This window comes from Eucalyptus grandis, chromosome 5 (genome assembly GCF_016545825.1).
Source record: "Eucalyptus grandis isolate ANBG69807.140 chromosome 5, ASM1654582v1, whole genome shotgun sequence".
NCBI classification, from domain to species: Eukaryota; Viridiplantae; Streptophyta; class Magnoliopsida; order Myrtales; family Myrtaceae; genus Eucalyptus; species Eucalyptus grandis.
The window spans coordinates 7,014,098-7,041,601 of record NC_052616.1 but is presented as its reverse complement, the minus strand read 5'-3'; the positions used below and the strand labels follow the sequence as shown (position 1 = coordinate 7,041,601).

Genomic DNA, 27,504 nt, shown 5'->3' with positions numbered 1-27,504 from the left:
CTTGTGTTATTCGAATGAAATCAATCCACATCGCTGCATAATCTAAGTAACATGGACGATGTCTCCCGTCGCGCTAGTAACACAGAGTATGAAACTAAAACGAATGTGTAAAATAGGGGCTATGTTTTCCTTTGATTATGCCTCTCACTGATGAGTTAAAAGTTATGGATCTCGCCCATGTGCAAGCCTAACTAAATTTAAAAGCAATTGATGGTTTCACGTGAGTCACGAATTAGAAGATTGGTTTGAGAAAATTACTTTTGATTAGAGATAGAGATAAACGTGGCTCTATTTCGAGAGGAAATTTATATCTAAATCCAGTGGACCTATCTTGATCCGTAGTGCAAATGGATGGGGCTCGAATAAGGGTTTATATGCCGAGTGCCCGATCCTACAGGCTGATCGAATAGGTCTACTAGCACATGCCCGCGGGTCACGAAAACCTTTCACGCAATGCGCGATGTCATCTCGTCACCGGAGACACAAGCACGAGAAGTCAAGCCCCTCTAACTCCTCAGGTGGAACGGCCACTTGGATCGTCGCATCAACATTACCTCCTGAGGTCAAGGCAATGGCAACCCAAAATCAAAAATGATCACTGGAAGCGACCCGATCCAATCACGCCGCACATAAACATTCGTCGCCAAAAACGATTAGAGAACGTATGGTGTTGGAGCCGAATTGAGTAAAATGTATCTGAGGAAAGATACGTGGCAAAGGGTGGAATGGAATATCTTGAAGAGCGACCGTGGAGATAAGATGGGTTCATGAACCCGAACCGATCGACATCACCCTCAAGGAACCTCGAACTTCGCGCAATGTGTTCCATACTTCACGTGAATCAGTCCTCCTTTGGTTCCATACTTCACGTGAATCAGTCCGCCAGGTGTAGGACTCACCTAAAATGGAAAGAAGAGGGATAAACGTCCTACACCTGGTCCAACGCCTGGCCCCGCAGGAAGAAAACGCCGTTTGACCAAAAGATAAGGTGGTCTCCGTCCACATATTCCTTTCCATAATTGCTTATTCCCTAACTTTGACAAGAGAAAAGATAACTCTGATTAGCTCGTGTCTCGAGCATATATTACGTTTAGTGAAAAGATTTCACTGTGGCATCGGGTTCATATATCTACGGGCAAAGCAAGTAGTTATGGTGATAACGCTCAAAGGGGGTATTTGCGCCAATTGAACCACCTCCCTCCTCCCAATCCATTTACATATTGAAACAAAACGTACGATACAAGTTGCATCCGACATGTCTTTCCTAATAACACGTATCTCACCCTTACTTGGCAGTCGACTCACATTTTAATGCGATAATTTTTGAAGTATTATTAAGTAAATTCAAACCATATAGTAGATGGGTCGATTAAGTAATGGAAATGAGCTTAATCGGATATGACCGGTTCAATTGAATGACATGAGAGCAATACTAAATAACGCTTGACAAAATGCGTAAGGGAAAAGCTTGAGAACAATACTAAATAACGCTGGACAAAACGCGTAAGAAAAAAGCTTAAAATATATGATATGACAAGATGCGTTTCATTTCGAATGCGATGCAACACTAATCAAACACATCCTTTTATCTTAATACAATCAACTAATGGACACGATTACGGCACGTCGGCACGTCAACGGGGATGCAGATTGCAAAATGGGGATGAAGAAATGCACGTGTTACGTCTTTGTGGCCGCAATAGGGGTTTCCTCGATTTCCGGCACGTGGAAAGAATGCGCGAGTTTGGCCAACGGTAACAGTTGATAGGGTCCGGTTAGCTTCCCCCTTTCGAGAAAATATTAGGTACGTTGACAGTATTTTCTCTCCGCTCTCCGCTTTCCGCTTTCACACCTCGTCCGTGTCGAAACCGCACCAAAAGCGCGACCCACTCACTAGCTCTCCCGTATATATCCACGTCTCCGTCCTATGCGGCTTCTCAAATCCCCAAAAAAAGAGTTAAAAAAAAGCCAAAAAAGAGAGAAAACCACCTCGACCCTCACTCGCTAAGTCAAAATCTTCCAGTGTAGCCATATTCTTGATGAGCATTCACACGCAACTACCGTCGGACGTGCAGGTGCCGGTGCCGGAGCAGTCGTCTTCGCCGTCGCCGTCTCAGTCGGAGTCCTCCGCGAGCCACGCCGCGTGCTCCGACGAGGAGCCGGCCGTGGCGCTGGCTTCCAGCCGGCCCAAGAGGCCGGCTGGGCGGAAGGTCTTCAAGGAGACGAGGCATCCGGTGTACCGTGGGGTGCGGCGGCGGAACAGGGGCAAGTGGGTGTGCGAGCTCCGGGAGCCCAGCAAGAAGACCCGGGTATGGCTCGGGACGTACCTGACCGCGGAGATGGCGGCGCGCGCCCACGACGTGGCCGCGCTGGCCCTGCGCGGGAGGCACGGCGTGTGCCTCAACTTCGCCGACTCCGCCTGGCGGTTGCCCTTGCCGGCGTCCCACGAGGCGGCCGAGATAAGGAGGACCGCCATGGCGGCAGCTGAGGCGTTCCGCCCTGCGGAGGCCGAGGAGGCGGTCTCTTCGTGTGGCGAAGCCAGCGGAGGGAGCGTCTGCCCCGGCCGAGAGGCGAGTGTGCATATTGTACATGATAAAAAGGCAAAGCAAGAGAGAGAGAGTGATTGCATGGAGATTGAAGAGTCGACATCGTTCGACATGAAGGCTTGGCTAGAGTGTCCTCTTCTATCTCCAACGCCACATGATGCCGGCGTTCGTTTAAAGCAAGAGAGAGCGAGTGATTGCATGAAGATTGAAGAGACGACATCGTTCGACATGAAGGCGTGGCTTGAGTGTCCTCTTCTATCTCCGACGCCACATGATGCCAGCGTTCGTTTGAGCTGGGACTTCGATGCAGATGGCGATGGTGCAGATGTTTCACTGTGGAGCTACTCCTTGTGACGACGACAACGACAATGACGATGCAAATTATGCGGCTTTTCTGTCTGTCTACATTCTTTTAGCTGCTCCTCTTGGTAGGGCTTTCCATCTTACTTCGATTTTATTCTTCTTTTTTCCCCCTATTATCAGCTCGTTATAGTGTCTCTGTGTCCTGTCGAATAGGCAGAGTTCTGAGTGAATATGTTCGTCGCGTGTATAACTGGAGTCATTACTGACCGGACAGACAACATGGGAGATAGTTGTGGAAAGAGTCGAAATAATCGTGGCAGCTTAGTTTTTGGGAGAGACGATGCAATCTGTGTTTAATTTTTTCTTTTGGTGGAATCATCGTCTCATCCGTTTGCTTTTGTTGTCTGATCAGAGGGATTCATTCATTGCTTTCTGAAGTAAATCTTTGAAATATTATGTCTATACATCCCTTTGGGAATTGTCACGAGGTATGAGTGGTAATGCAAGCGAGAAAGTTGGCTAAGGAGTAAAGTAGGTCTGTCATTATGCATCATATTTCTTAGCTCATATGATGGGTTGAATTATTATATGAATTGGTTATAGTTAGCAAATAGGTCATAGATGAGTTTACAACTTACTTAGACCCACCTCTATAATCCTCTTCTCATTCTTCCTTGATCTCGCATTCTCTCTTTAGTTTGGGTATGAGTTTTTAAAAATTAGGTTCAATATAGAAGTGTTTTAGCAATGTATATCACGTAAGGTATGTGCTGGTTATGTATCAAGCTCAATATGGTAACTAGATTCACAATGCTTAAAAAATGTGTCGAAAATGGGTCTATGTGGGAGACCATATTCAACCCAATTCGACTCATTCGTTTGACGGGTCTAGAGTGAAGGAGTGTGACATGTCAAGGGAGATCTTGTAAAGGTCCAAATAACCTCTTGATCTTGTGAAGTTACTCCCAGACACTTGGGTAACTAACTAAGAAAACATTCGCACTCAATGACAATAGTATAGAGATTAGACAAATACCAATAAAACCAATTGAGTTTTTCTCAGAATTCCTCATATGGGGAGAAAGACAAAGGATGAATGAATGGGTACTTTGGATGTAGTTTGTTTGGGCGAAGGACTAAAAGAATTTGTTGCCACCACATCCATCAATATGCATGTGATAAGAAATCTAAGAAGAGGTGCAAACTTTTCTTCCTGTAGGAGCTTGATCTCTTTTCTCAATTTTTCCATTTTAGCAACGTGATTCTCATGATGAGAAAAATATTTGTTAGACTTTTTTTTTTTTTGAGCAAAATCAGACTTTAAGCAATTTATCTGTGACTAAAGTCATTTGTTCAGCCTTTTGGTCAATATGATTAGGACGGGTCTTGATAGTTGAAAATTTGTTGTTTGTGATTAGGACGAGCATTTGAAGGAAATGTAGTGGCGAATATGATCGATGAGACGGGACTATAGTCAATTGTCAAAACGGGAGTGAGTAGGAATAGTACATGTTTATTTAGTGCTTGTTGGGACCCTATAGAGCATCCTACTTATCCCGATTTGTCGTGCAGAAAACCTAACAAAAACATGGGACCCATGAATTCACCGAAAGCGATGGACCTGAACTAGCGAGCGGCGGACCCGAGTCGAAGGGAGGAATTCCACGCGCAGCGCAGCGCACACGGAAGGGAAGAGAGAGAGAGAGAGAGAGAGAGAACGGACAAAGATGAGCAGTCCATGATATTGTTTGGGTTTAGGCCTGAATGTGCCCTTGCCTTTGCTTTCGGCCCACATTGGTTTTGCTCGATCGAATCTCTTTGTCTTAGAAACACATTCAAGAACTGGATGGGAAAAGAGCATCGCCTCATGAGAATTGCAAAGCGGATGAGCAATCTCTACAAATGCTTACAATATACCGAAGAAATTGCAACTCACATATAGAAGAAGTAATGGTATTTGCCAAGGGTAATTCTGCCCATTTTTGAATATTAGATAGTGTTTACACTTAAATATGGCAAGTGAGACTGAATAGTCACATAAGAAGCACTTGAACATTGATGCATGCATCGCATTTTGTCAATGCCCATGAAAGATGATGTGTGGTTAGTCGATGGTGATGGAAATTAGAGATATATATTCATTTATCAAACACCCGGGTATGAGATACCATTGTTAGAATATTTAAATAATAAACAAAGATTTTTCTAAAAGTTTTAGCTTTTAAAACAGTCGGCAATAGTCCTATAGAATTTCACATAGCATCAGAGTTGGAGGTTTTGAATTCAAATTTTTCCAAATTTTATTTGTCTCCGCAATTAAATATTTTCACACTTGATAATAGGCAAAAATACTATATTAAGTGTGAGCAAGAGTATCATAATATTTAAATAATAACCACACGTTTATCTAAAAGCTTGAGCTTTTAGAATAGATAGCAATGATATCACAAAATCTCACATGATATCAGAACTAAAAATACCAAGTTCGAATCTTTCCAAGCCTCATTTGCCTCTCAAATTAAATTTTCACGCTTAATACTAAGCAAAAAGACCAGACTAAGTGTGAGGGAGACTTTATAATAGTTAAATAATAAACTTTGTATAAGAGTCATGAGAAGTGTTTAAATATTTAAATACTAAATCATGCCTTCATTTAAAAGCTTAAATTTTTACAATAATTAACAGTAGTCTCACAAAATTTCACAACCATAAATCATTTAATATGGATGTTGGCAGTGATAAGTATGGTGAAATGCCGTCTAAAGGTCTCAAGGGCAGGAGAAATCAACAGGGGTATGTAAAGGCACGGTTATGAGACAGAACAATTGGAATTGGGAAGAATGGACGTGTCTGTTTGGAGGGAACAGTTGCCTATTAATATCAAACGGAGAGATATGAAAGATAGAACCGAGAAGCAATACAATTGCAAGACAATCATGATAAGCAATTGCTAGTCATTATCAGAACAAGGTCATGGAGGTAGTTAACACCCTTTTTTCAGGAGGATAACCGGTCAGAGAGAGAAGCTTTAAAGATCATGGGTAGGGAAATGCTAAATAAAGAAAAAATTAAAGAAAAAAACAGGGAGACAACTGAGACAATCACTGGAAACCGCCAACAGGTGATTACTACAAAGCCGTTATAGATATCATCAGTTGTCTACTAAAAAGCTCCTCACATAAATCAAACAAATTTATCTTTATCTTTATCTTTACTTTCTTGTATTGCACTTTACCTTCCTTAGTTGTAGCTTCAGATTCACATCGTAGATTAAATTTCAGCATGTGTTTCTATCCTAGGTGTTGTGTCGTTAATTAAAGTCCAACGTGGTGTGATTACATTGTCAAATTTTGTGGTCGATTAAATTTCAATGGGGTTTGTTAGTGTGTGGTTTGTCTTTATCAATTGTACTTTTCAAGTCTTGTCGTCGATTGACTTCGAGCACAATTTGTGTCTATCTAAATTCGTTTAGAGTAAAATGGTTGATTTCACTATTCACTTGGATATTTCCCATCCAAAATCACCGCAAAACTTGATCTCTTTCAATTAAAAGCCGAAGAACTGCATTCGGTTAAAGATATTTCATTGTTAGAGAAATTCTAGCGAAATAGGTACCTATTGTGCAAAATTGTACTTTGTGCACAATTACAACAATTGAAACAATGGATGGAGTATTATGCATCAACATTTGAATATTTGGGGAATAAGAATACTTCCCTTGTCTTTACTCTTTATGTTATATCCAGTGATAAAAATAGAATAACAAAAATTTTCTTTTCATGAATTTTCTTTTAACTAAAAAAACAATTCTATTGGGTTGAATAAAAATTTAATTGATGATTTCATATAATTGCTTTGCTTTGTGTGTATCAATGGTTTTTTTTTTAAATAGGATAGGATAGAATATAAAAAAAGGACAATTTTGACTGGTAATTTTACAAATTTTAATTAACTATAACCCTGATAATTTACTAACAACAAGCTAAATTTACAAGGAAATCAACAATGACCATTGAATGTGGCCACAAAATTGATTGAAGTAGCCGATAAAATTTCATTGGTGCTTTGAAAGAGGCAAAAGTGCTTTGAAAGAGGCAGAACCGAAATATTGCAATGTTGGAATTAGTAATCATTGGTTGGGTTATTGTGGTCTTGTGGGGGCTTGGATCGAGCTTTCTAACATGACATGAGAACCAATCTAGATCAAAATAACATAGCTAAAAGTAAGGATGTAAAGAAGATTCATCTCCTGGAAGGTCACCTTTTGAATCCCTCTAATCGTTTTTTAATAGTCACTTCTATCTTAACAAGAATTTGAGTAAATCCAATACAGATGAGCATATCCGTATTATTCATATCCGTTTTTTACAAGTGAAGTTTGAAAATAAAAAACTCTTGAGGTTTAAGAACACGAGTTAAAAGATTCTAATCACCAGGAGTAGAATAGAGATGGTGAATAAAGGTGCCGTGAAACTTCAAAAAGAAATGGCCGCTTCTCCATCCCTAACTTATCCAAGGAAGCCGCTTGACTTGTTCAACCGAAACGAGATCTAAATCAATACTTCAGATGAACAATGAGATCTAATCAAGCATGCCCAAAAGTCCAAAAACATCTGGGCTCTCTTCAGTCTCCCTTCACAAATTCTGTGACCCATCATGATTTTAGCAGGAGCCGGTCTCCATTAAAGAAACAAAGAAACGCAGAGTAAACAAAAAAGGAAAAAATCTCTCTTTCTCTCTCTCTCACTCACTGTCAAATCGTACAGTATACGATGGACGGGGAGGCGCCGAACCGGGTCCGATCTTGCAGTCCCAACGTGCACGTTAAAAAAGCTGCAGGTGTTTTCCATTTTCCCCGCTTCGCCCGTGTCCTTCACGTAGGGAAGAAATGGAAAATGACATGCGCACGTGCCCGAGCGCGCGAAGCGTGGTCGGCGAGCATGGGAGACGGGGCCAATGGCGAATCCCCCCATCAGATTCTGCAAGTCAACTCCCGGTCGCACTCCCGTCCAAAACCCACCACCTCATTGAATTCAATTCGATTCAAAAGGTTCGTTTTTTAATATATATTTCTGTCAATGCTTTCAAATCCGAAACGATAAAATAACCAAACTTGAGATTCAGAAAAGGCCCCCCCCAAAATCACCTCAGGCAGGAGAAGAAGCTCGGATGAAGCTTCTTCTCCCTCTCTTCCTCCTCCTCCTGTTACCACTTCTCCTTCTGCTTCCTCTCCGTCGAGTTTCTGCAGCAAAAATAATGCAAGCCTGTCAGTTGAGATTTCTCCCATCTTCACCTTGAGATCTTCGTTGAGCTGCAGCTAGAACTTACCTCTCTGCTTCCCCCCTTCACCTGCTATAAATTCTTTTCTCTCCCTTCGCTCTCGCTCTCTCTCTCTCCACCATTTTTCTCAGCTAACTTCAGCTTCATCTGCCTCTCTCTCTCTCTCTCTCTCTCTCTCTATGTACGTCCGACAATGCAGTGTTAGAGCAGTTCATTTAATGATGGTGAATTAATGGGAAAATTTTCCTCTGCAATCTCCTTTTCCATGCGCATTTCAGCATTTCGCCATAAATGCTTCTCTTGTTTGACAAGAACCCGTCACAAAAAGTGCCCAATCTCTGTCATTCCAAGAATTCCTGCGTCCTCTCATAAACCCCATTCGAAATCAAGCAAAAGGACAGTTCCTTGTCTTTGAGAAAGTCCCCATATCCTCTCTCTCTCTCTCTCTGCCCACTCAAAAGAGTTCCAAACTTTCTGCTAAAGAAGCTCCCGATCACGGCATGGAAATAACCACCGTTAATTTCCCCGACCGCATCAACACGCACGCACCAGGACGAACGAAACTTACCACAGACCGAATCCGACGGAAGCCCTTGCGATCCGGAGCGCTCCTCCCAAGGCTCACGTGGCAACCGGACGGACGGACGACCGAGCGAGCGAGCGCGCGCTTGCTTGCTTCCGCGGGGACGACGATGGAACCAAGAGATGAGGAACGGCGGCGGCGCGGCGCGGCAGGCGCCTTCCGGGGAGCCGGGGAGGTTGAATCGGGAGAGTGGAGCAATGGAGAGTCCTCGCGAGCTTTTGCCGAATCGAAGAGGATAGTGAGCGAAAGGAAGGGAAGAGAGAGAGATGGGATTCTATGGTTCAGCAGAGAAAAGCGGATCCTGTTATTTATATGCGGGAGCGAGAGTGCTCGCAATTAGGAGTGTGCAGTCGGACTGGATATACTCGGTTTCCGGACCAATCCACTCGAAAAACAGGGTCGAGAATTAGTTCTCATTGAAATCAATCCAAGAACTGGTTTCCAAAATTCAGAACCAGTTTAAACCGGTCCGGGAATAGATTCTGAGTGATTACTCACTCAGAAACCGGTTCATGGACTAGTTTTAAAACCGGTTTGGAAACCGGTTTTATAAGTAGAGGTCCAAAACCCTTTTTCTCCCTAATTTTTATTTTTACTCCCGCAATCACACAACGTTTTTCTTCTTGGCTCTCTTAAACACGCATGGCACTCCTCCTTTGTCATTCCTCTTCCTCACTTGCTTCCCTCTCTCACCGGCTCCCTCTCGCACCGTTCGATGGACGGACGGTGTTCGTTGCCGTCAAATTCTTATGTATCACATGAATTGGCTTGCATAATTTCTCTTTAGTATGAGGAGTTATGATTGCATAAATGAATAGCTTCATGTAGTAGTTGTGAGAATAAGACTAATATTAGACCCATGTTTGTTGCTAATTTTTTGTCTTATTATTTTATTTATTATAATTAGCCTTATGAATCCTTAATTTTTCATTTAGTAAAAAAGTTCATGTATTTATTTATTATAAGTGCTTAATGTTTCAATACAAATTAGGAAGGTTACGTCATTTTTCACGTATTAATATAAAATTCGAAATCGTATAGGATATTGGGAGATTGCAAAACAGGTTCTAGTGGAAACAGGGTTGATCCTGGAACCGAACCGGAAAAACAGGGTGGGTTGAGTACATAGTCCAATACAAATAGGATTTGATATAAGGTTCGGAAAAGAGGAATCGGTTATAACATGGTCGGGTATAGGGTCTAGGTCTAGACCCTACCCGATCACCCCTACTTGGAACATCCCCCTTGGGCGGAGGGAGACTTGGAAATTTCGTAATCTCAAAGTTGGCGACTTGGGAAGAAAAGGGGGGCAAATATTTAAATTGATTGGAAATTTTAATCAGGATTAGTGTTTCCTAATATCATGCTTAAGATTAGATAGCAACTTCTACTATATGCTATTGATCCGAGGTAAATCTTATAGCTAAAATCACGAGAGATAGGAGGAAAAAAAGATGACGAGCATAGGTAATTGAATGGAAGATCGGATTAGTACTCGATCGATTCAATCAGTCCAGCTTGATTTTCAAGACGGTGGCTATTATGTAATCACATTATAAAAAGGAGATGCACATGGGCATTAATACTAAATTTTTTGTGAAGGAATTCATGTTTCAAGATGAGTCTGAACCATGGAAATTTAAGTTTTGATTTAAAAGGTGTTATTTTTTAATCATGTGTGAAAATGTTTAAGATATAGTTACCACAACATTGTTCGATATTCCAATATCCTAAATTATAATGCGCTGTAACACTATAGTAGGTGTTTGGCGAGCTAACTTTAGAATGTGTGCGTGCACATGTTTAATTGTTTATGGTGCTTTTGCTTTTTAGTTATGACATAACGATCTTGTGAATTTATGAGATTATAGCATTGTATTAGTAGATAGAGGAACATAGATAGGCACTTAATTTATTGATCATATCCACATATTAAATACCCAATTTACTTAATCATACGCACATATTGCAAACGTGTCAAATTCACCTACAAAAATTGTTAATTTTCGCTTAGGAGTTCTATTATTATTATTATTATTATTATTATTATTATTATTATTATTATTATTATTATTATTATTATTATTTGTCCATTAGAGTTCTAAATTAAAGACGTTATGTATTGTTTTTTGTTTTGTTGGACTGGTTGGGTTCAAAATAAATATAACTAATGCCTGGCCAAATTAAAATTCCATAATGAAAAATTCACTATAAAAATATATGGATCATTCCCGCTTCAATACTTCAACAAAAAAAAGAAAAAAAGGAAAAAGAAAATGAAAGCCAGAAATATCGTGAATTTACTATTGAAGGCGCACGAAAAAGGGAAAATGACAGCTCGTGATCAGATAATCACATGATCCGCATAATATGTAAAGCAATGAATATTCTATTTTTACATAAATGAAAGCTTCGTGGTCCACCCCCACCTTCAGTTCTGACCACTATTATATAACATGGGCAACTGTTTGTCCCTGAAGGGAATTTCTAATTCCCTGAAACCGGATTCGACACTAAATCGAACCCCTAAACTTGTGCGGAAGAAGAGCCCGAGAAAAACACATGCATCACTGATCCTAAGACACATCACAGAATCAAACGTACCTTGTTAGCCACAGATTAAACACCGACGCCGATACGAGGGAGAGAAACTGATCCCGTTTAATCCGATGATGTCAATTGGCCTTGAAGGGAAGATGGGTGTCGCCTCTTGCTTACTGTTTTTCCTTTTGGAAGTGTTTTTGAGGGAGAGAGAGAGGAGGAACGTACATTACTTCAAAAGGTGCGTTCCTCCATCTTTATTTCCCCTTATATACGTCCCCTCCAAAAAGAAACGTGTCCCTTCATCATATCCCTCTATTCATGGGCCATAATATTGTGGGCTGGGCTTTTAGGCCTAACATGGGCGGATGGGCCAACTTAGGCCCATCACAATAATTAATAAAACCATCATCTCCCACTCGCACATGGTAGGCTGAACAGGATCCTCTTTACCTCTCTTCAACATTCATATCGGTGAACAATCCGTGCGACCATCATACTTTGAGAGCTCGTTGCCATACATCTGTTAGGAATATATAGCAACTCATAATGGGCATCACACTCTGAGTAGATTTAATATGCAGTACCCTATATCGATCGATCACATTTATATCTCTATTGATCTCTTTTAAATAATGATATATATATTCACAATTATGATTATCCCAAAGACAGTCATAATTGGTCGACCAGTGAATACAAAAACTATAATGTGATTCTCCAAATTCAATCTTCCTCTTTCCTTCAAACTCTCAATTTTAGTTTAGTTTGCTTTTTTAGAAATGTCCCATTAGATCGAATCAACTCATGACCATTGGCAACATCCTAAGATAGCAAACACTAAATAGAAATATTGAGAATAAGTAAGAGTCATGAGAGCACTCAAATTGAGGAACCATTTTCCTCAAGAGTCTCACACGGTATTAAAAGTTGAGATCAAACTTTTGCCACTCTTATTAGTCGTCTTATGCATACGTAATATGAAATACGTATTATGGTATTAACTCATTTCCCATGGAACATATGTTTAACCTTCAATACCGTACAGATGATAGTTCAGACATACTCAATGTCTAACTTGAGTTCACGTATCTACTCATTCACATATTTCATCAGAACTCACATCTGGCATCTTAGACAAATAAAGTAAAATATGTTGGGTATTTTACTTTCGGACATAGTACATATCATGTCATCATCTTAGCACTTAGTTAAGGTGACATATATATTTTAAGCTTGAGCTCTCGATTATCACCTAGATAATAAGCTTAAAAACCGTCTCATCTCTATTTATCACATAGTAAATAGATGCAATTACCCGTGTAAGCGGGCCAATCTTATATCTGTCCGACATACTTTCTCAACTTAAAGTAATGCACTGAGCATTAAGATGCATAAAGATCAAACAAACATTCATAGTCATTAATAATGAAAAAAACACAAGTTCATAAATGTGAACAACTCAGGGAAATTACAATATCCATTACATCAGACTCTACGCAATCCTAAAGATTTTACATGACCACAAAACACATCTCTAGGTATTGACTTTGTCATAGGATTTGCTACCATTCTATGCGTAGATATATACTGTAAGTTCACATATTTTCGTGCAACCATATCTTTGACAAACTTATACTTGGTATCTATATGTTTGGTCTTGCCATGATATTTTGGATTTTTGGTGTACGTTATAGCTGTTTGGCTATCACAGTTAATCAATAATGGATTTGTAGCTTTCTCAATAACACCTAAATGATCCAAAAATCTCTTAAGCCAAACTCCTTATACTGCTGCTGATAATGCCACGAACTCAGCTTTCATCGTGGACAAGGCTATACACGTTTGCTTCTTACTGCTCCATGATATGGCACCATTGTTCAGTAAGAAAGCAAATCCAGAGATAGATTTTCTTTCATCTAAATCTCCTCCCCAATCAGCATCTGAATAGCCTTCAAGTCGCAAATCATTTCCTTGGTAATTCAGCTTGTAATCAACAGTTCCCTTCATATATCTCAGTATTCTTTTAACGGCTTTCCAATGTGCTTGACCTGGATTGGATTGGTATCTACTCACCATTCCAACTGCAAAACATATATCAGATCTTGTACACATCATAATGTACATCAAGCTCCCAACAGCACTAGTATAAGGAATATGTTTCATTTGTTCATTCTTTTGTGGAGTCCTTGGACACAGTCTATGGCTCAATCATTCACCTTTTGCAATAGGAGTGTTTATGGGTTTACAATCTTGCATACGAAATCGTTCAAGAACCTTATTTATATATGTTTCTTGCGAAAGAGATAACGATCTCTTCGAACGATCTCTTGAAATCTTAACTCTAAGAATGTATGCAGCTTCACCCATATCCTTCATCTCAAAGTTGGAAGATAACTAACTCTTGACAGTATTAACAAACTCCATATTGCTTCCGGCAATTAGTATATCATCAACATATAATGATATGATCACAAATTGATATTTTGGATCTTTTAATATATACACAATGATCATCATCTATTATTGTAAAATCATATGCCATTATAGCATTATGAAAACGTATATACCATTGTCTTGACGACTGCTTAAGGCCATATATCGATCTCAAAAGTCGACATACCTTTTCTTCTTGGCCTTTCATTATGAAACCAGTAGGTTGTTCCATATATATTTCTTCCTCTAATTCTCCATTGAGGAAAGCAGTTTTTATATCCATTTGATATAACTCAAGATCCATACTAGCCACTATTATCAGAATAATGCGAATTGAGGTAAATCTCACTACAAGAGAAAATGTTTCTTCATAGTCAATTCTTTTCTGTTGGTTATACCCATTCGCCATAAGGCGAGCCTTATACCTTTCTATCGAGCCATCGGCTTTTCGCTTTATTTTGAGAACCCACTTGTTCCCAATGGCTTTGCGTCCTTTTGGAAGATCAACCAGTTCCCAAACTTGGTTTGACTTCATTAACTCAATCTCCTCTTCCATTACATGAATCCATTTTTCCTTATTAGGACAATTTAGAGCCCAATTAATATTTCTTGGCTCATCCTCATCTTGCGGAGCAATCATAAAAGTTTCCCCTTCAATGTCAAAACGTTGACGGGGAATACTTTTGCGACTTATTCGCCGTATGGGAGATTGTACACTTTGCACATCATTCCCCATCATGCTTCCACTCGGATTAGATAAGACGATATCATCTCATCATGCGGTTGTAATTGAGAGTGAGTTGAATTTAATTCATCACTTCTCATATTACTCCCACTTGGACGAACTCCACTAATATCATTATCTTAATCCAATGTTTCAAATAGGGAGTAATCTTCACCTATTTCACCCTTCTTAGGAAATTCATTCTCTAAGAATGTGACATCCCGTGATTCAAATTCAGTTATACTCACACTTTCCTGCTCACCTATGAACACATACCCTTTCGAGTGTTCGGAGTATCTTTTGAAAATACTATTCTTTCCTGTGGGACCCAATTTTCCAAACTTGTAAGAGGGCTCATGAGTATAGGCAACACAACCGCATGGCTTAAGAAAACTTAAGTCCGATTTTCTACCTGTCCATAACTCATATAGAGTGGAAGTAACTGATTTGGAAGGCATTTGGTTAAGTATATAGGCAGCAGTTGACAACGCATCACTCCAAAAAGTGATAGGTAAGTTAGCATACGCTATCATGGACTTAACCATTTCTAGTAGGGTTCTGTTTCTTCTTTCCGCAACACCATTTTGTTGAGGAGTATATGCAATAGACAACTATTTTTCTATTCCTTTTTCATCACATAATTTTCTGAACTCATCAGATAAATATTCTCGACCTCGATCGGATCTTAATACTTTTATTTTCTTGTCTAATTGATTTTCTACCAAGTTCATAAACCTTTTGAAACAACTTAATGCTTCAGATTTATGAGAAATCAAATAGATATATCCAAATTGAGCATAATCATCTATAAAAGTGATGAAATAAACAGCCCCATGCATTCCTTTCACATTCATTGGACCACAAACGTCAGAATGGATGAATTGCAAAGGAAATTCAGCTCTTTTACCTTTTCCAAATGGTTTCCTTGTCGTTTTCCCTACTAGGCAATGCTCACATATGGGCAAATCGACTTTTTCAATGTTACCCAACAAACCCTTTTTGGTTAGTCTATTAATACATTGTTGGCCAATATGACCAAGTCTAGCATGCCACACATTCACATCATTATCATATGAATTAGGAGACGTGAGAAGGGAATAACAAACATTTGTATTAATATAGTCAATATCTAATACAATGAAACAATCCAGAAAATAACCACAACCATAGAAATTTGTATCCAAAAATAAATCCACGCCTCTATTATGGAAGTTCATATTAAAACCTAGTTTGACCAACACTAAAACAGACACTAAATTTCGACGAATCTCCGGAGCATACAATACATCATGTAGGAATAAAGTGCGTCCACCACGCATGTTTAGTTGGCAGGTGCCAATTCCTTTTACTTCAGCTCTGGAGTTGTTTCCCACATAGATCCACTTAGTTCCAGTTGGTACTCGTCGGAATTCCACGAATGATCATCTATCCTTCACTACATGGTCTGTTGCTCCTGAAACTACAATCCACAAAGGATTAGACTCAATTAAGAATACAGAACTCGACACATAAGCAAAGTTCTGAAAAGTACAAGGGGTGTATACCTTCTTTGGCTCACGACAGTCGCGAGCATAGTGACCCTTCTTGTCACAATTATAACACTTCACCCTTGTAAGCTTCTTCATTCGAGGATGCTTTCCTCTTTCATGTTGGTTAAGCTTAGGTTTCTTTCCTGAAGGACCTGCTTCCTTGCCTTTCCCTTTATCGAACCAATTAGGACGTTTGTGCTTGGAGCTCGAAGCTCCATGTGAGCTAGAACCAACATGATAAATTTCAGCTTTCGGCTTAGCCGCCAAGAGGCGGTCCTCTTCTAGCTCAAGATGACGCACTACATCCTCAAAGGTTTTGATATTCTCATTATGGGTCAGGTACACCTTCATATGCTCTCAACTCTAAGGAAATGAACGAATTACTGCTTGCACTTGCTGCTCATCAGTTAGGACATGGCCAGCATCTTTCAGCTCATTAATCATGTTTGACATCTTTCTAAGATGTTGCTTCATGGTCTGACCATGAGACTTCTTATAAGAGTCAAACCTAATAGTGAGCTGCCTTAGTCTGGTCACCGAAATATGATCAAATCTTGCTGCCAATGCTTCCCACATTTCCTTGGCATTCTCAAAATGCCTAAACTCTCGCATGACGTCATTTTCCATGCTACTCAGCAACGTAATGCGAGCAAGATAGTTCTTTCTTTTCCATGCAACAAATGCTTCCTTATCTCTCTTGTGTTGTGCAGTGTTTCCTTCTTCAGGTTCTACCATGGTCAGGTTAAGAGCTTCTAGTGCCTCTTACTCTTCTAGCACATATTGGATTTTCATGTGCCATATTTCATAGTTATCGTCATTGAGCTTTTCACCTTTGTTGAGCTCGATAACTATGCTCTTTGTGGCTGAAGCCATTGATCTGAACACATTAAACATATATACACGAATTATTAATGCCTATCATTTATGCATCCATTTTGCACAGACCCATCATATTAATGAACAATTTCAAGTAAGGTTTCAAAATGAAAATGTTACTATGTTTTCAATCATCCTCCAAAAATCCTAACTTAAAACTATCATTAATATAGTTGTCTTATGCAAAATAAATTCTATGAAGCTACAAAAACTTTTATGAATTACCCATAGCAGTCAACAATAACAGAAAGTAAATAATATTTGACATCCAATAGAATAATAATGCTTTCACATAATATAACTAACATATCAGTTGCCACACCAACAATAACTAGTTAGAAAAACATTACATAAGATGTCCACAAAGCACACTAAACAAAGACCAGTTAATACATCTAACACCAAGTCAATACATAAACTGGGAAAGATTCTCTTTTGTTCAATTTCTTGATCTTTTCCCTTGTAACAATCTAGTAATAATCATCTATAAAATCTATCACAATTTTCCTATATGAAATGGCTTTGTTGACATCCCATATGCGATTCAACACTCCTTGCCATTCTGGTGGAAGAGTGTTCATGAAAAATTGCACCATCTCAGACTGTGGCATGGGACGACCATTCTATATGACCTTTTGAATTTTCCCGTTGACTTCAAGAACGTGATCAATTAAGTCACCTCTCCCATTGATGATCAGTCAGCTCGGTTATCAACTTAGAAAGCCCTTCCTTTTGTTCATCGGTAATTGCGCGAACAGGTGTGCGCGACCTAAGGAGAGACATTGTTCCTGCAACAAATGCAGAACAAATAAGGGATCACATATAATCCACATAGACTTAATTGGAAAAAGAAACACATTTTTTCCTTTTTTTTTTTGTCAACGGTCAAAGTTAACGTTCAAAGTCAACGGTCAACGGTCGCGGTCGAGGTCAATGGGCGGTCGGGTTGGACCGGTCGGGTCGGGTCGGACGAATCGACCTGGCACGTGTGGGACGCGCCATCGACGGCCCCCCCGCGTGCGCGTGCAACGCAAGCGCGTGCGTTGCACGCGCCGAAGACGTCGGTTCGTTCCGGCTGCATGTGGGGGCGCGTCTGGTGGCCTTTGACGGCGTTCCGCCACTCGTTGCGCTCTTCGACGAGACCTTCCATCCAACACCATCAGAAATGGATTTCAACTTACAGAAACTTGAAAAAATGGATGAACACTGCTCGGGTGTCGGGATTTTTCCGCCCTGATCGGTGTCGGCCGATTAATTTCACAAAAATTAATAAGAAATCATCCATAAACATGAAAGGAGTCGAGAAAAACATGGAAAATGATCGAGAAACAAGAACTACGACTCTGATACCAATGAAGGAAATTCTAATTCCCTGAAACCGGATTCGACACTAAATCGAACCTCTAAACTTGTGTGGAAGACGAGCCCAGGAAAAACACATGCATAACCGATCCTAAGGCACATCATAGAATCAAACGTACCTTGTTAGCCACATATTAAACACCGACGCCGATATGAGGGAGAGAAACCGATTCCATTCGATCCGATGATATCAATTGGCCTTGAAGGGAAGATGGGTGTCGCCTCTTGCTTACTGTTTTTCCTTTTGGAAGTGTTTTTGAGGGAGAGAGAGAGGAGGAACGTACGTTACTTCAAAAGGTGCGTTCCTCCCTCTTTATTTCCCTTTATATACGTCCCCTCCAAAAAGAAACGTGTCTCTTCATCATATCCCTCTATCCATGAGCCCTAATATTGTGGGCCGGGCTTTTAGGCCTAACATGAGCGGACGAGCCAACTTAGGCCCATTACAATAATTAATAAAACCATCAGTCCCAAAAAAAGAAAATAAAGGAAAAACAAAAGAGCTTCAATTTACTAAAAAGCCACAGCAAGGGCAACCACAAAAAAAAAAAAAATGAAAATGAAAATAATAATTCAGATGGGTTGCCGATTCAATTTTAGACTTTTAATTTTTGTATAACATAATTCTAGACCTTCGCACAAAATTTAAATGAGATCCTTTCGATTAGTTGTAGCCAAGAATCTTTGATGTGATGTTTAATCATCTCGGCCATCCCACGTAACACGCTAATTTAAATACCTCATGCATCATCACATAGCAATTAGGGGGTCTCAAACTGAACTATATACCCAAATCAGAACCCGATCAAACCTGAAATTTTTGTTTTTTTTTTCGTTTGAGTTTTGTAAATAATTATAAAACGAATATTGTGCTTGTTTTGATTTGGTTTGGGTTATTACTTGAACTGAACCAAAACATGTTACTCGATGAAAGAGATTGTCGCGAACATGAGAAGAAGGAAAGCCCGCATGTCATGCAAGTCATGTCTCTAAGTAATTGAATATCAAAACACATAATATGCCCTATATGCAAATTTTCAGTCTGTGTTATATCTGAATTTCAAGTCAAGTCGGATCATTGTAAAGATGCACACTTCTTGTAGAAAATAAATTTGATCCAAACTATCGACAGCTCGAATAGTGATTTTCAATAGGCCATCAGACTGAATGGGTAATTCTTCCTATCAAGCCCGACGCCATCGGTCGGTCATGCATGAGACGCTCACCTGGCACACGCCGAAATTTCCTCTTGTTCTTTTTGCGGGACAATCAAACGGGGAGAAATGAGGTCATTATGTCCTAATAAGATGTCATCACCTTTGATAGAACCGTAGCGAATCTTTCTGCTCGACAGAAATGACTTTTGCTCCACGATTTAAATATTGAGAGGTCGACATCTCGAGAGGTACAATTGTCCCCCGCGCACAATCAATTTATGAGGAAGAGGACAAAAGTGGGGGACGAGAGCGACGCCTAATAATGAGGGGGACGTGTCGTTCCGCATTATTACGAGGGCTCATCGTTCGCGACTTTGTATCTTTTATTTTCCACCCTCGCTTTTTAGGCGGATCGATCGAGCTTGTCGTGGCGTTGACCGACTTTGATTACCGATCAGGTGGATCGAGAAAACAATGTGGAATTGAGCTACTCAACACCTAACATTGGTAGGTTAACATGCACGATTGGCTCTTCAATACCTAATGTCGGTAGGCTAAATCAATGAGAGCAAATTAGTTATTTATGAACAGAATTATTGGTAACTCAAAAAGAGTTGTTTATTTGATGATGTAGTGGTCTTACGGTTGATCGGCAAAGTCGCCGATATGGCTAGTGAGTAATCAACGTAAGTATAATCGATGGGTGATTTTTTCAATTGCCACTATTTGAGGATTGTTGTGACTTCTTTTTAACTGGTGTTGCTAGATTGTAGAATACTATGGGGGTAATTTCTCATGAATAATGTAACTTCTCCTAACCACAAAAAAGTTATTTATGTTTTTTAATTTAATAAACGTGGTATATAACTGTATGTAGAGGGTTATAAATAAACCAAGTGTGTTCGTTGTAAGCCCCCCAACAAGCATGACAAAAAGCTATTATCTTTTATCAATGCAATCCTTTAATCATCGTTAGATTCATGTCCTTACTTGTATCTCAAAATCTTTTGTTTGGGTGAGGGCCGCGATGTCCTCAACTAGCCAGATTTGGCGAGGGCGTCGTGGGCGAGCGAGGGCCAACATGCCCTCACCCACTATCAGAGAGGGCATCATAGCCGTCGCCGGCACTAAGGGTAGGGGAAGGGGAAGGGAGGGAAAAAAAAGAGAACAAAATTATAAAAAAATTCAAAAATATTAAAATATTATTTTAAAATACCATGTTAGCGTCGGTAGTGCCACGTTAGTGCCGACTAATCAAAATCGGCTAGATAGACTGGATTGACATAAATGCAAAAGATTTAAGATTAACTTATTCACAAAAAATTTAGGACTAAATTGACATAATTATAATAAGTTTACGACATTTTTGGTAATTTCTCCGGTATCATTCCATTTTTCGAAAGTTAAAATTGATGTGGTTATGTTCATATTCTATGGTGGCTGGAGAGACATGCGAGTGGTACTAAAACTTATGGAAGTTTGTACATCGCTCGTCGGTTTCATTTTTAGAGCACTTAAATCTATAGGAGAAAATTATGTTCCTTAACTGTAACAACGCCGTTCGGGTATCTTGCAATATTAAAAAGACAATGAAAAACTATAATTTGATCTACTTTAGAAAATAACTAGATTACTTAAAAATTAGAATTTATGGGATATATAGAGTATAACGTGATAGTCTTTCATATTTTAAAATTACTTTTTGGTCCATTATTTAGTAATGCATGACTATTATTTGTCATAGTGAGCATGGGTTTTGTGGAATTTCAGGAGAAATATTTTAGGTTGAAATTGTTTACACATTTGCTTTGTACATGGAGATAACCATTTCTAATTTAACACATGGTTTGGCATCAAATGAAAATGGATAAGTTAATCCGTAGAATTTCAAAAGCAATGTCAAGGTAATTTTTTTTTCTTTTTTTCTTTTTTCGCTTCTCCTAAATTTTTTGTTTAATATTTGAGTTATGATAGATCTAATATTTTTCAAAACTACTTTCACGGTAGACTAGATTATCTTGTCTTATGTTGGTTTACTTAATTATTTCACAGTAATCTAAAATTTCAAAGATTATAAAGCTTATAAAAAAGAGAGAGAAGTGTTATGAGGCATTTATTAGTTATATTTTGTTCTAAAAATGTGTCAATGAGCTTTTACCAGAAATTAAATTAAATATTTCCAGTTAGTTTTGTTAACAAGTATCACTAAATCAGTAACAATTGTTTAATTAAAAAAAAAAACTAAATTGTTTTTCCCTGCTTCATAGTTGCCTCGCGGAAGGAAGGAAAAATGGGTCCCACGCAAGAGCCGTTCTAGATTTCGGTTCTCAAAGACAGCTTCGTGTGACGCCGCGAAAAGACAACGCCCTGACATCACTTTCCTTTTGCAAATCACCAGAAGATGATAAAGGCTGCCGCTACTTTTTGAGATCAGAATATATAATTGGACGAATTTTTTAATCAGAAGGAATAAAATATTACAAAAGTTGAGCACTGATTAATCCGCTTATATTTTCGATATACATCTTCGGCAGATCTTTTTGACATTGCGATTTGTGCATTTCCTAGGTATTGCCAAGCCGGTGTATCAGTCTGAGAAAATTTTTGTTAGGGTTGACGATTCCCAAAGCGATCCATTTGCATAATTTAACTACAATTAAATTAGTTCGGATATGATATAAATGAGTCCATGCCATGAAAGGCACGCAATAGAAATTGTCTCTAACATGAGTTGACTTGATTAACCTGTTAAGATATGAATTGACACGATGAGTTAACGTGTCATTTGATTTGACATAACCAAGACTAAATATGTTTTATCATACTTCATGCACATATCTAGAGGTTTTTTTCTTCAGTTAAAGTCATGAAGATAACATCCATATCGAAAAGAAGCAAATAAATAAAAATATGTTTAGGAATACAAAAAGTCATTAACTATAAAGGAAAAAAAACTCAATATTACATTTTGATGTAATATAGATTGAAATTACTTATATTGTTTAGAAACGTGTTAATACAAGTTTCGTGTATAAACATGTTTATCATGTATGCAGTTTAATGTATATTTGTGAACAATTTATTATATCATGTCATGTTAATGCCTAAGACGCCAACACATTCAATAATCATGTTAACTGTGTTGGTTGCGCATTCTATTTTGTTAGGCAGTGATATGTCTATGTCAAGACAATTCGATGCATCTCATAAATGTGTCGCTTTCGGATGAACAGGGGAAAAGTGCCCAAAAAATCACAAACCTATTGTAATTATGTTAATTTAACTATAAACCTTTCAATTGTGCCAATTTATTCCAAATTCTTATATCATTTTGTCAATTAAGTATATTCGATCAATTTTGGCCAAAAAATTGCTAACATTGAACATCCTATATGGCATGGCAAACACCAAGGTGGCCATTTTAATAATATTTTAATATATTTTGATTTGGTGACTTTTCGTTCTTTTTTTATTATTATTTTATTGCTTTTGTCTTTTAGTTTCATTTTGCCTGGTGAGGGCCTTCGCGCCCTTGTTGGCTGTTGGTAAGAAGGCCCTTGCCTAGATCTGGCAAGAGCCTTTGCAACTTCGCTTAAGGCAAGGCGGCCCTCATCCAGATCTAGTAAGGGCAGCCACTCTCGTTAGCGAAAATAAAAGGAAAAAAAAGAAATAATAATCAATCGGTCATGTCACGAAGGACAGTAAATATTTAGATTAGTAATTTTCGGCCAAAATTGACCGAATTGATTTAATTAAGAAATTATAAAAATGTCTAGTACTAAATTGTTATAATTAAAATATTTATAACGAACCACCGGGATTCGCCCTTGGCCACTCTTCCAACATGGAAGGGAGAGGTGAGGGGTTCAAATCCCCACCTTCTCAGGGGGATGGGACGAGGGCGCGTAAGTTTCAGGAGTGGGAGGCAGGGCAAAAGTCTGAAAGTGAGTGTAGTGTAGGAATAGAGTAGGACTGATAAAAAAAAAATTATAACTAAATTGGCACAAATATAATAAGTTCATGAGTTTTTTTGTACTCTTTCTGATAATTTGTACTCTTTCTGATAAAACACATTCGTATTATATCCCTGTTTCGATATGATGTGAACGGCCGATTCTAAATGCTTATACAGTTGTACTCTACATCCCTAAAAATTAACGGGAGGTCCTGCATCAAGTTGCGTGTACTACATTCCTTATCCACAATAGGCCGATCAACGCGATGCCAATCCGATCAGCCACCAAATCCACCATGACGAAAGAGACGGGAGGACATTTCTCGGCACGCCTCATGTTCGAATTGCACAATTCACGATCCCAACAGGGGAGGGTTTTGGAATTTCCGGAAACTAGGAGGGCCACACTCGCTGTTTTTCCTTCTTTTCTTTTGGGTCCCACGTTGCAACGGACGTTGTCAAAGAAGAATAAGAAGGGCCATCAATGCATTTGGTTAAGCACTCCAAGGGGCTTTGCAAAGCCCATAGAAAAAAAATATTAAGTATTTGGTTCAATCTCCGCCCAAAGCAAGTGGGACCTGCGTTGAGCTTGAAAATGCGAGTCCTCCTCTTTGACTTTTTTTTTTTTTTTACCAAGCATCATCTTTCCATACTCCAACCACCGCGGGCCAAATCTGGCCGCTGGCGAAGTTGCCTGGTCTAGGGAACCTAGATTTGGCTGCCAGCGAAGCTGCCTGAGGTCTGGCCGTCAGCCAGGTTACCTGTGGTCAAGTGACCTCAGGCGGCGGTGCTTGGGCCTCACCAGCGGCCAGATCTAGGCTTGCGCAACCCAGGCAGACGTCATTGGGTCGTGAACCACCTCCCGAAGGCCCGGGTGATGGTGGATGCTGCCATGGACGACACGAGCATTGCCAGGTAGAGCGACGAGGTGAACAAGGTCAGGATCTGGCTGTTGAACTTGCAGTACTGGTCGTCGGACGGCTTCACCGACGACTCCTTGTAGACCGACGGGAAGAACTCCTTCAAGAAGGAGTCCATCGACGTAACTCCACCTGCAACGCATCGTATCGAAAACTAGAATCACTTAAATACATCAGAGCATTTTGTTTCATCAGTTTGGTAATGGCGCATAGTCGAGAGACATCATGACTAAAGAAGCCGGTGACGAAATTTCAGATTTTTCAACTCATGTTGATCGATGATGAGCAAATCCTTCGCTGTTTACCAATCTAACCGATGATATTCTTAGGCACAGAGATTGAACTATACGTTCATTCACCATCGACACTAAAAACTTCATCGTGCAAAATAATCTGATAAGCAAGAATTTTCACACTTTTACCAGAGCCGGAGAGAGGGGGAGACAGAGAGAGACCTGATATCCCGAGATCATAGCCAAAGATCAAACCCCTGGTCGCGGCGACGATGCAGGTGATGAAAACCCTGCACGTGAGGTTTCCCGGATAGCTCTTTCCAGGACCAGTAACGAGAGCACCGCCTGCCATGTTGCTTAGCTACAGTCTCTGTATCTAATGTTCATCAAACATGCAAATACAGAAGGAAAGCTAAGAGCGGGCAACAGAAGAAGAAAACGAATCAAGGAAACGAAGAAGAAGAAGAAGTCACTTGATGGGTCTTTATAGAGAAGCAGGCAATCCTTTTCCTATTTAAATTTGATCTCTTCACTTGATCCAATCTGCATTTTGATTGTGGATATATCTCCCTCCCTCTAGATTTTAGGGGATTTTTAGGGTTTATAGCCGGCTTCAAATTTTTCGTTTGCAGATAAGATATCGAGAGAAAATATCTCAACAAAAAAATTTAGTAGGTTTTTCTGCTTTTATGGAGATAAGATCATGCATTCGAAAATATCTACTTTATATTCAATCCGAGCAGCTTCGACAGGTTGCTTAACTCGTAAAATTATACGATTAGCATAGTCACTTAGCATCTTCACACAATAACACTATTTAGATCTCTCTTAGACAAACGCAAAATGGGTTGTTCTTCTTTTCTCTATAGTTCTGGAGATATTATGCTTTTTATTTTAATTTCAATCACTTGAGAAGAGCTGCCTAACCACTTTTTGCGAATTCGCTCGATAATTTTAAGTAGCTCAGCAGCTAAAATGGTTTATATGGTCATCGCCCACACTTGGAATTGATTGTGCAATTTTTTGACATGTCAATATTGTTGAATATGCAATATATGCATGTACTACAAAGAACAAAGGTCAGAGATAGAGAGGCGAAAACAAGTTTTTAAGCAGAAGAAATCAAGCCAAAGGAGAAGAAGTGATCAATGGGTTTTTTTAATAAGGGAGGGGATTTTTGATGTTTAAAAGCATAAAGTCTCTCCTTGCAAATTCTGGATTTCAAAAATCATTCAAACAAGTTCTATTGTCTCCTTCGAATCTGCAATATCTATCCCTTAAGAAGAAATCTCACAATAACTCCTTTTCTATTATCTTCTACAGAGATTTTCAAATTGAGACATGAGTCCAATTATTAAAAAACCTGTCTCGGATCATCAATATGTTAAACTTTGATTTGATGATCTTTTTCCAATGAGATCATATAAAACGACTAGATATTTTGCCTGCCGTGATGTCGGTAACTCGTTTTTTTCCTTTTTATGTCATCAAAATTTCCGATAAAGGTAAGGATATCAACCGGAGTTTTGGGAATTTAAAAAAAGAAGAAGATGAATCACCAGTGTTGAGGTGGAACCACAGTAGTGTGTACACGAGACAAAGGTCAAAAAGAAACAAAGGTCAAAAGATGTGCGGTCGCAGAATGTCCCATCGCTCTCTTGTGGCCGTCCTTTTCAGGAGACCAAAGTCCGACATCGTGGTGACAGGTGTCACCCACCTTATCCACGGTCAGCCATAAGCAGCTCCTCTCCCTTCTCATTCCCCTCGGCGAAACCGGGTCTTCTCCGCTGGTCGCGGCGTCCCCTCCCGTTGACCGCCACGGCTGGCTGCCCGGCCCCCGCATTCCTCTCCGGAGGTCTTACGTCGGCGCTGACGTGCCCAGCGGGTGACTTTCTTCACTCTGTTTCCATCATTGTTCAGCCATTTCTAGTGTTCTGAGGTTTCCTTGTGAACACCAGTTGAGTTCCGCATTTCTTTTGTCTGGAATCCCCGTTCCCATGGAAACCATGATTTTTGCAGAGGATACTCAGAATCCATGTATACATGTTTCCGCAGTCAAGGGAGCTAAGATATATGTACACATATGCGCGATCCGACACTGCAATCGGCGTACAAGTTCGTCGTTCTCCAACTCTGGTCGTGATTTTCAGATAATGAAACGAGAGGTTTCGAATGCATTTTTCATATTACTTGTGTCATTCGAATGAAATCAATCCACATCGCTGCATAATCTAAGTAACACGGACGATGTATCCCGTCGCGCTAGTAACACAGAGTATGAAACTAAAACTGGTGTAAAATAGGGGCTATGTTTTCCTTTGATTATGCCTCTCACTGATGAGTTAAAAGTTATGGATCTCGCCCATGTGCAAGCCTAACTAAATTTAAAAGCAATTGATGTTTTCACGTGAGTCACGAATTAGAAGATTGGTTTGAGAAAGTTACTTTTGATTAGAGATGGAGATAAGCATGGCTCTAGTTCGTGAGGAAATTTATATCTAAATCCAGTGAACCTATCTTGATCCGTAGTGCAAATGGATGGGGCTCGAATAAGGGTTTCTACGCCGAGTGCCCGATCCTACAGGCTGATCGAATAGGTCTACTAGCACATGCCCGCGGGTCACGAAAACCTTTCACGTAATGCTCGATGTCATCTGGTCACCGGAGGCACAAGCATGAGAACTAAGCCCCTCTAACTCCTCAGGTGGAACGGCCACTAGGATCGTCGCATCAACATTACCTCGTGAGGTCAAGGCAATGGCAACCCAAAATCAAAAATGATCACTCGAAGCGACCCGATCCAATCACGCCGCACATAAACATTCGTCGCCAGAAACGATTAGAAAACGTATGGTGTTGGAGCCGAATAGAGTAAAATGTATCTGAGGAAAGATACGGGGCAAAGGGTGGAATGGAATATGTTGAAGAGCGACCGAGGAATAAGATGGGTTCATGAACACGAACCGATCGACATCACCCGCGAGGGACGTCGAACTTCGCGCAATGTGTTCCATACCTCACGTGAATCAGTCCTCCTTTGGTTCTTTCTAGGTGGGGGA

The 27,504-nt window shown here is 39.7% G+C and overlaps 1 protein-coding gene across 1 annotated transcript; it reads left to right on the top strand.

Annotated features, from left to right (window-relative positions):
• The first annotated feature begins 2,039 nt into the window (after positions 1-2,039).
• On the top strand, positions 2,040-3,106 carry LOC104445997 (dehydration-responsive element-binding protein 1C-like). Its single transcript, XM_010059915.3, has one exon. It carries the CDS (start codon positions 2,040-2,042, stop codon positions 2,898-2,900), a length of 861 nt encoding a protein of 286 aa, XP_010058217.2. The 3' UTR covers positions 2,901-3,106.
• Positions 3,107-27,504: the final 24,398 nt, after the last annotated feature.

Coding starts and splice junctions, on each gene's coding strand:
- LOC104445997 (XM_010059915.3), top strand. CDS start 2,040: ATGAGCATTCACACGCAACTACCGTCGGACGTGCAGGTGCCGGTGCCG.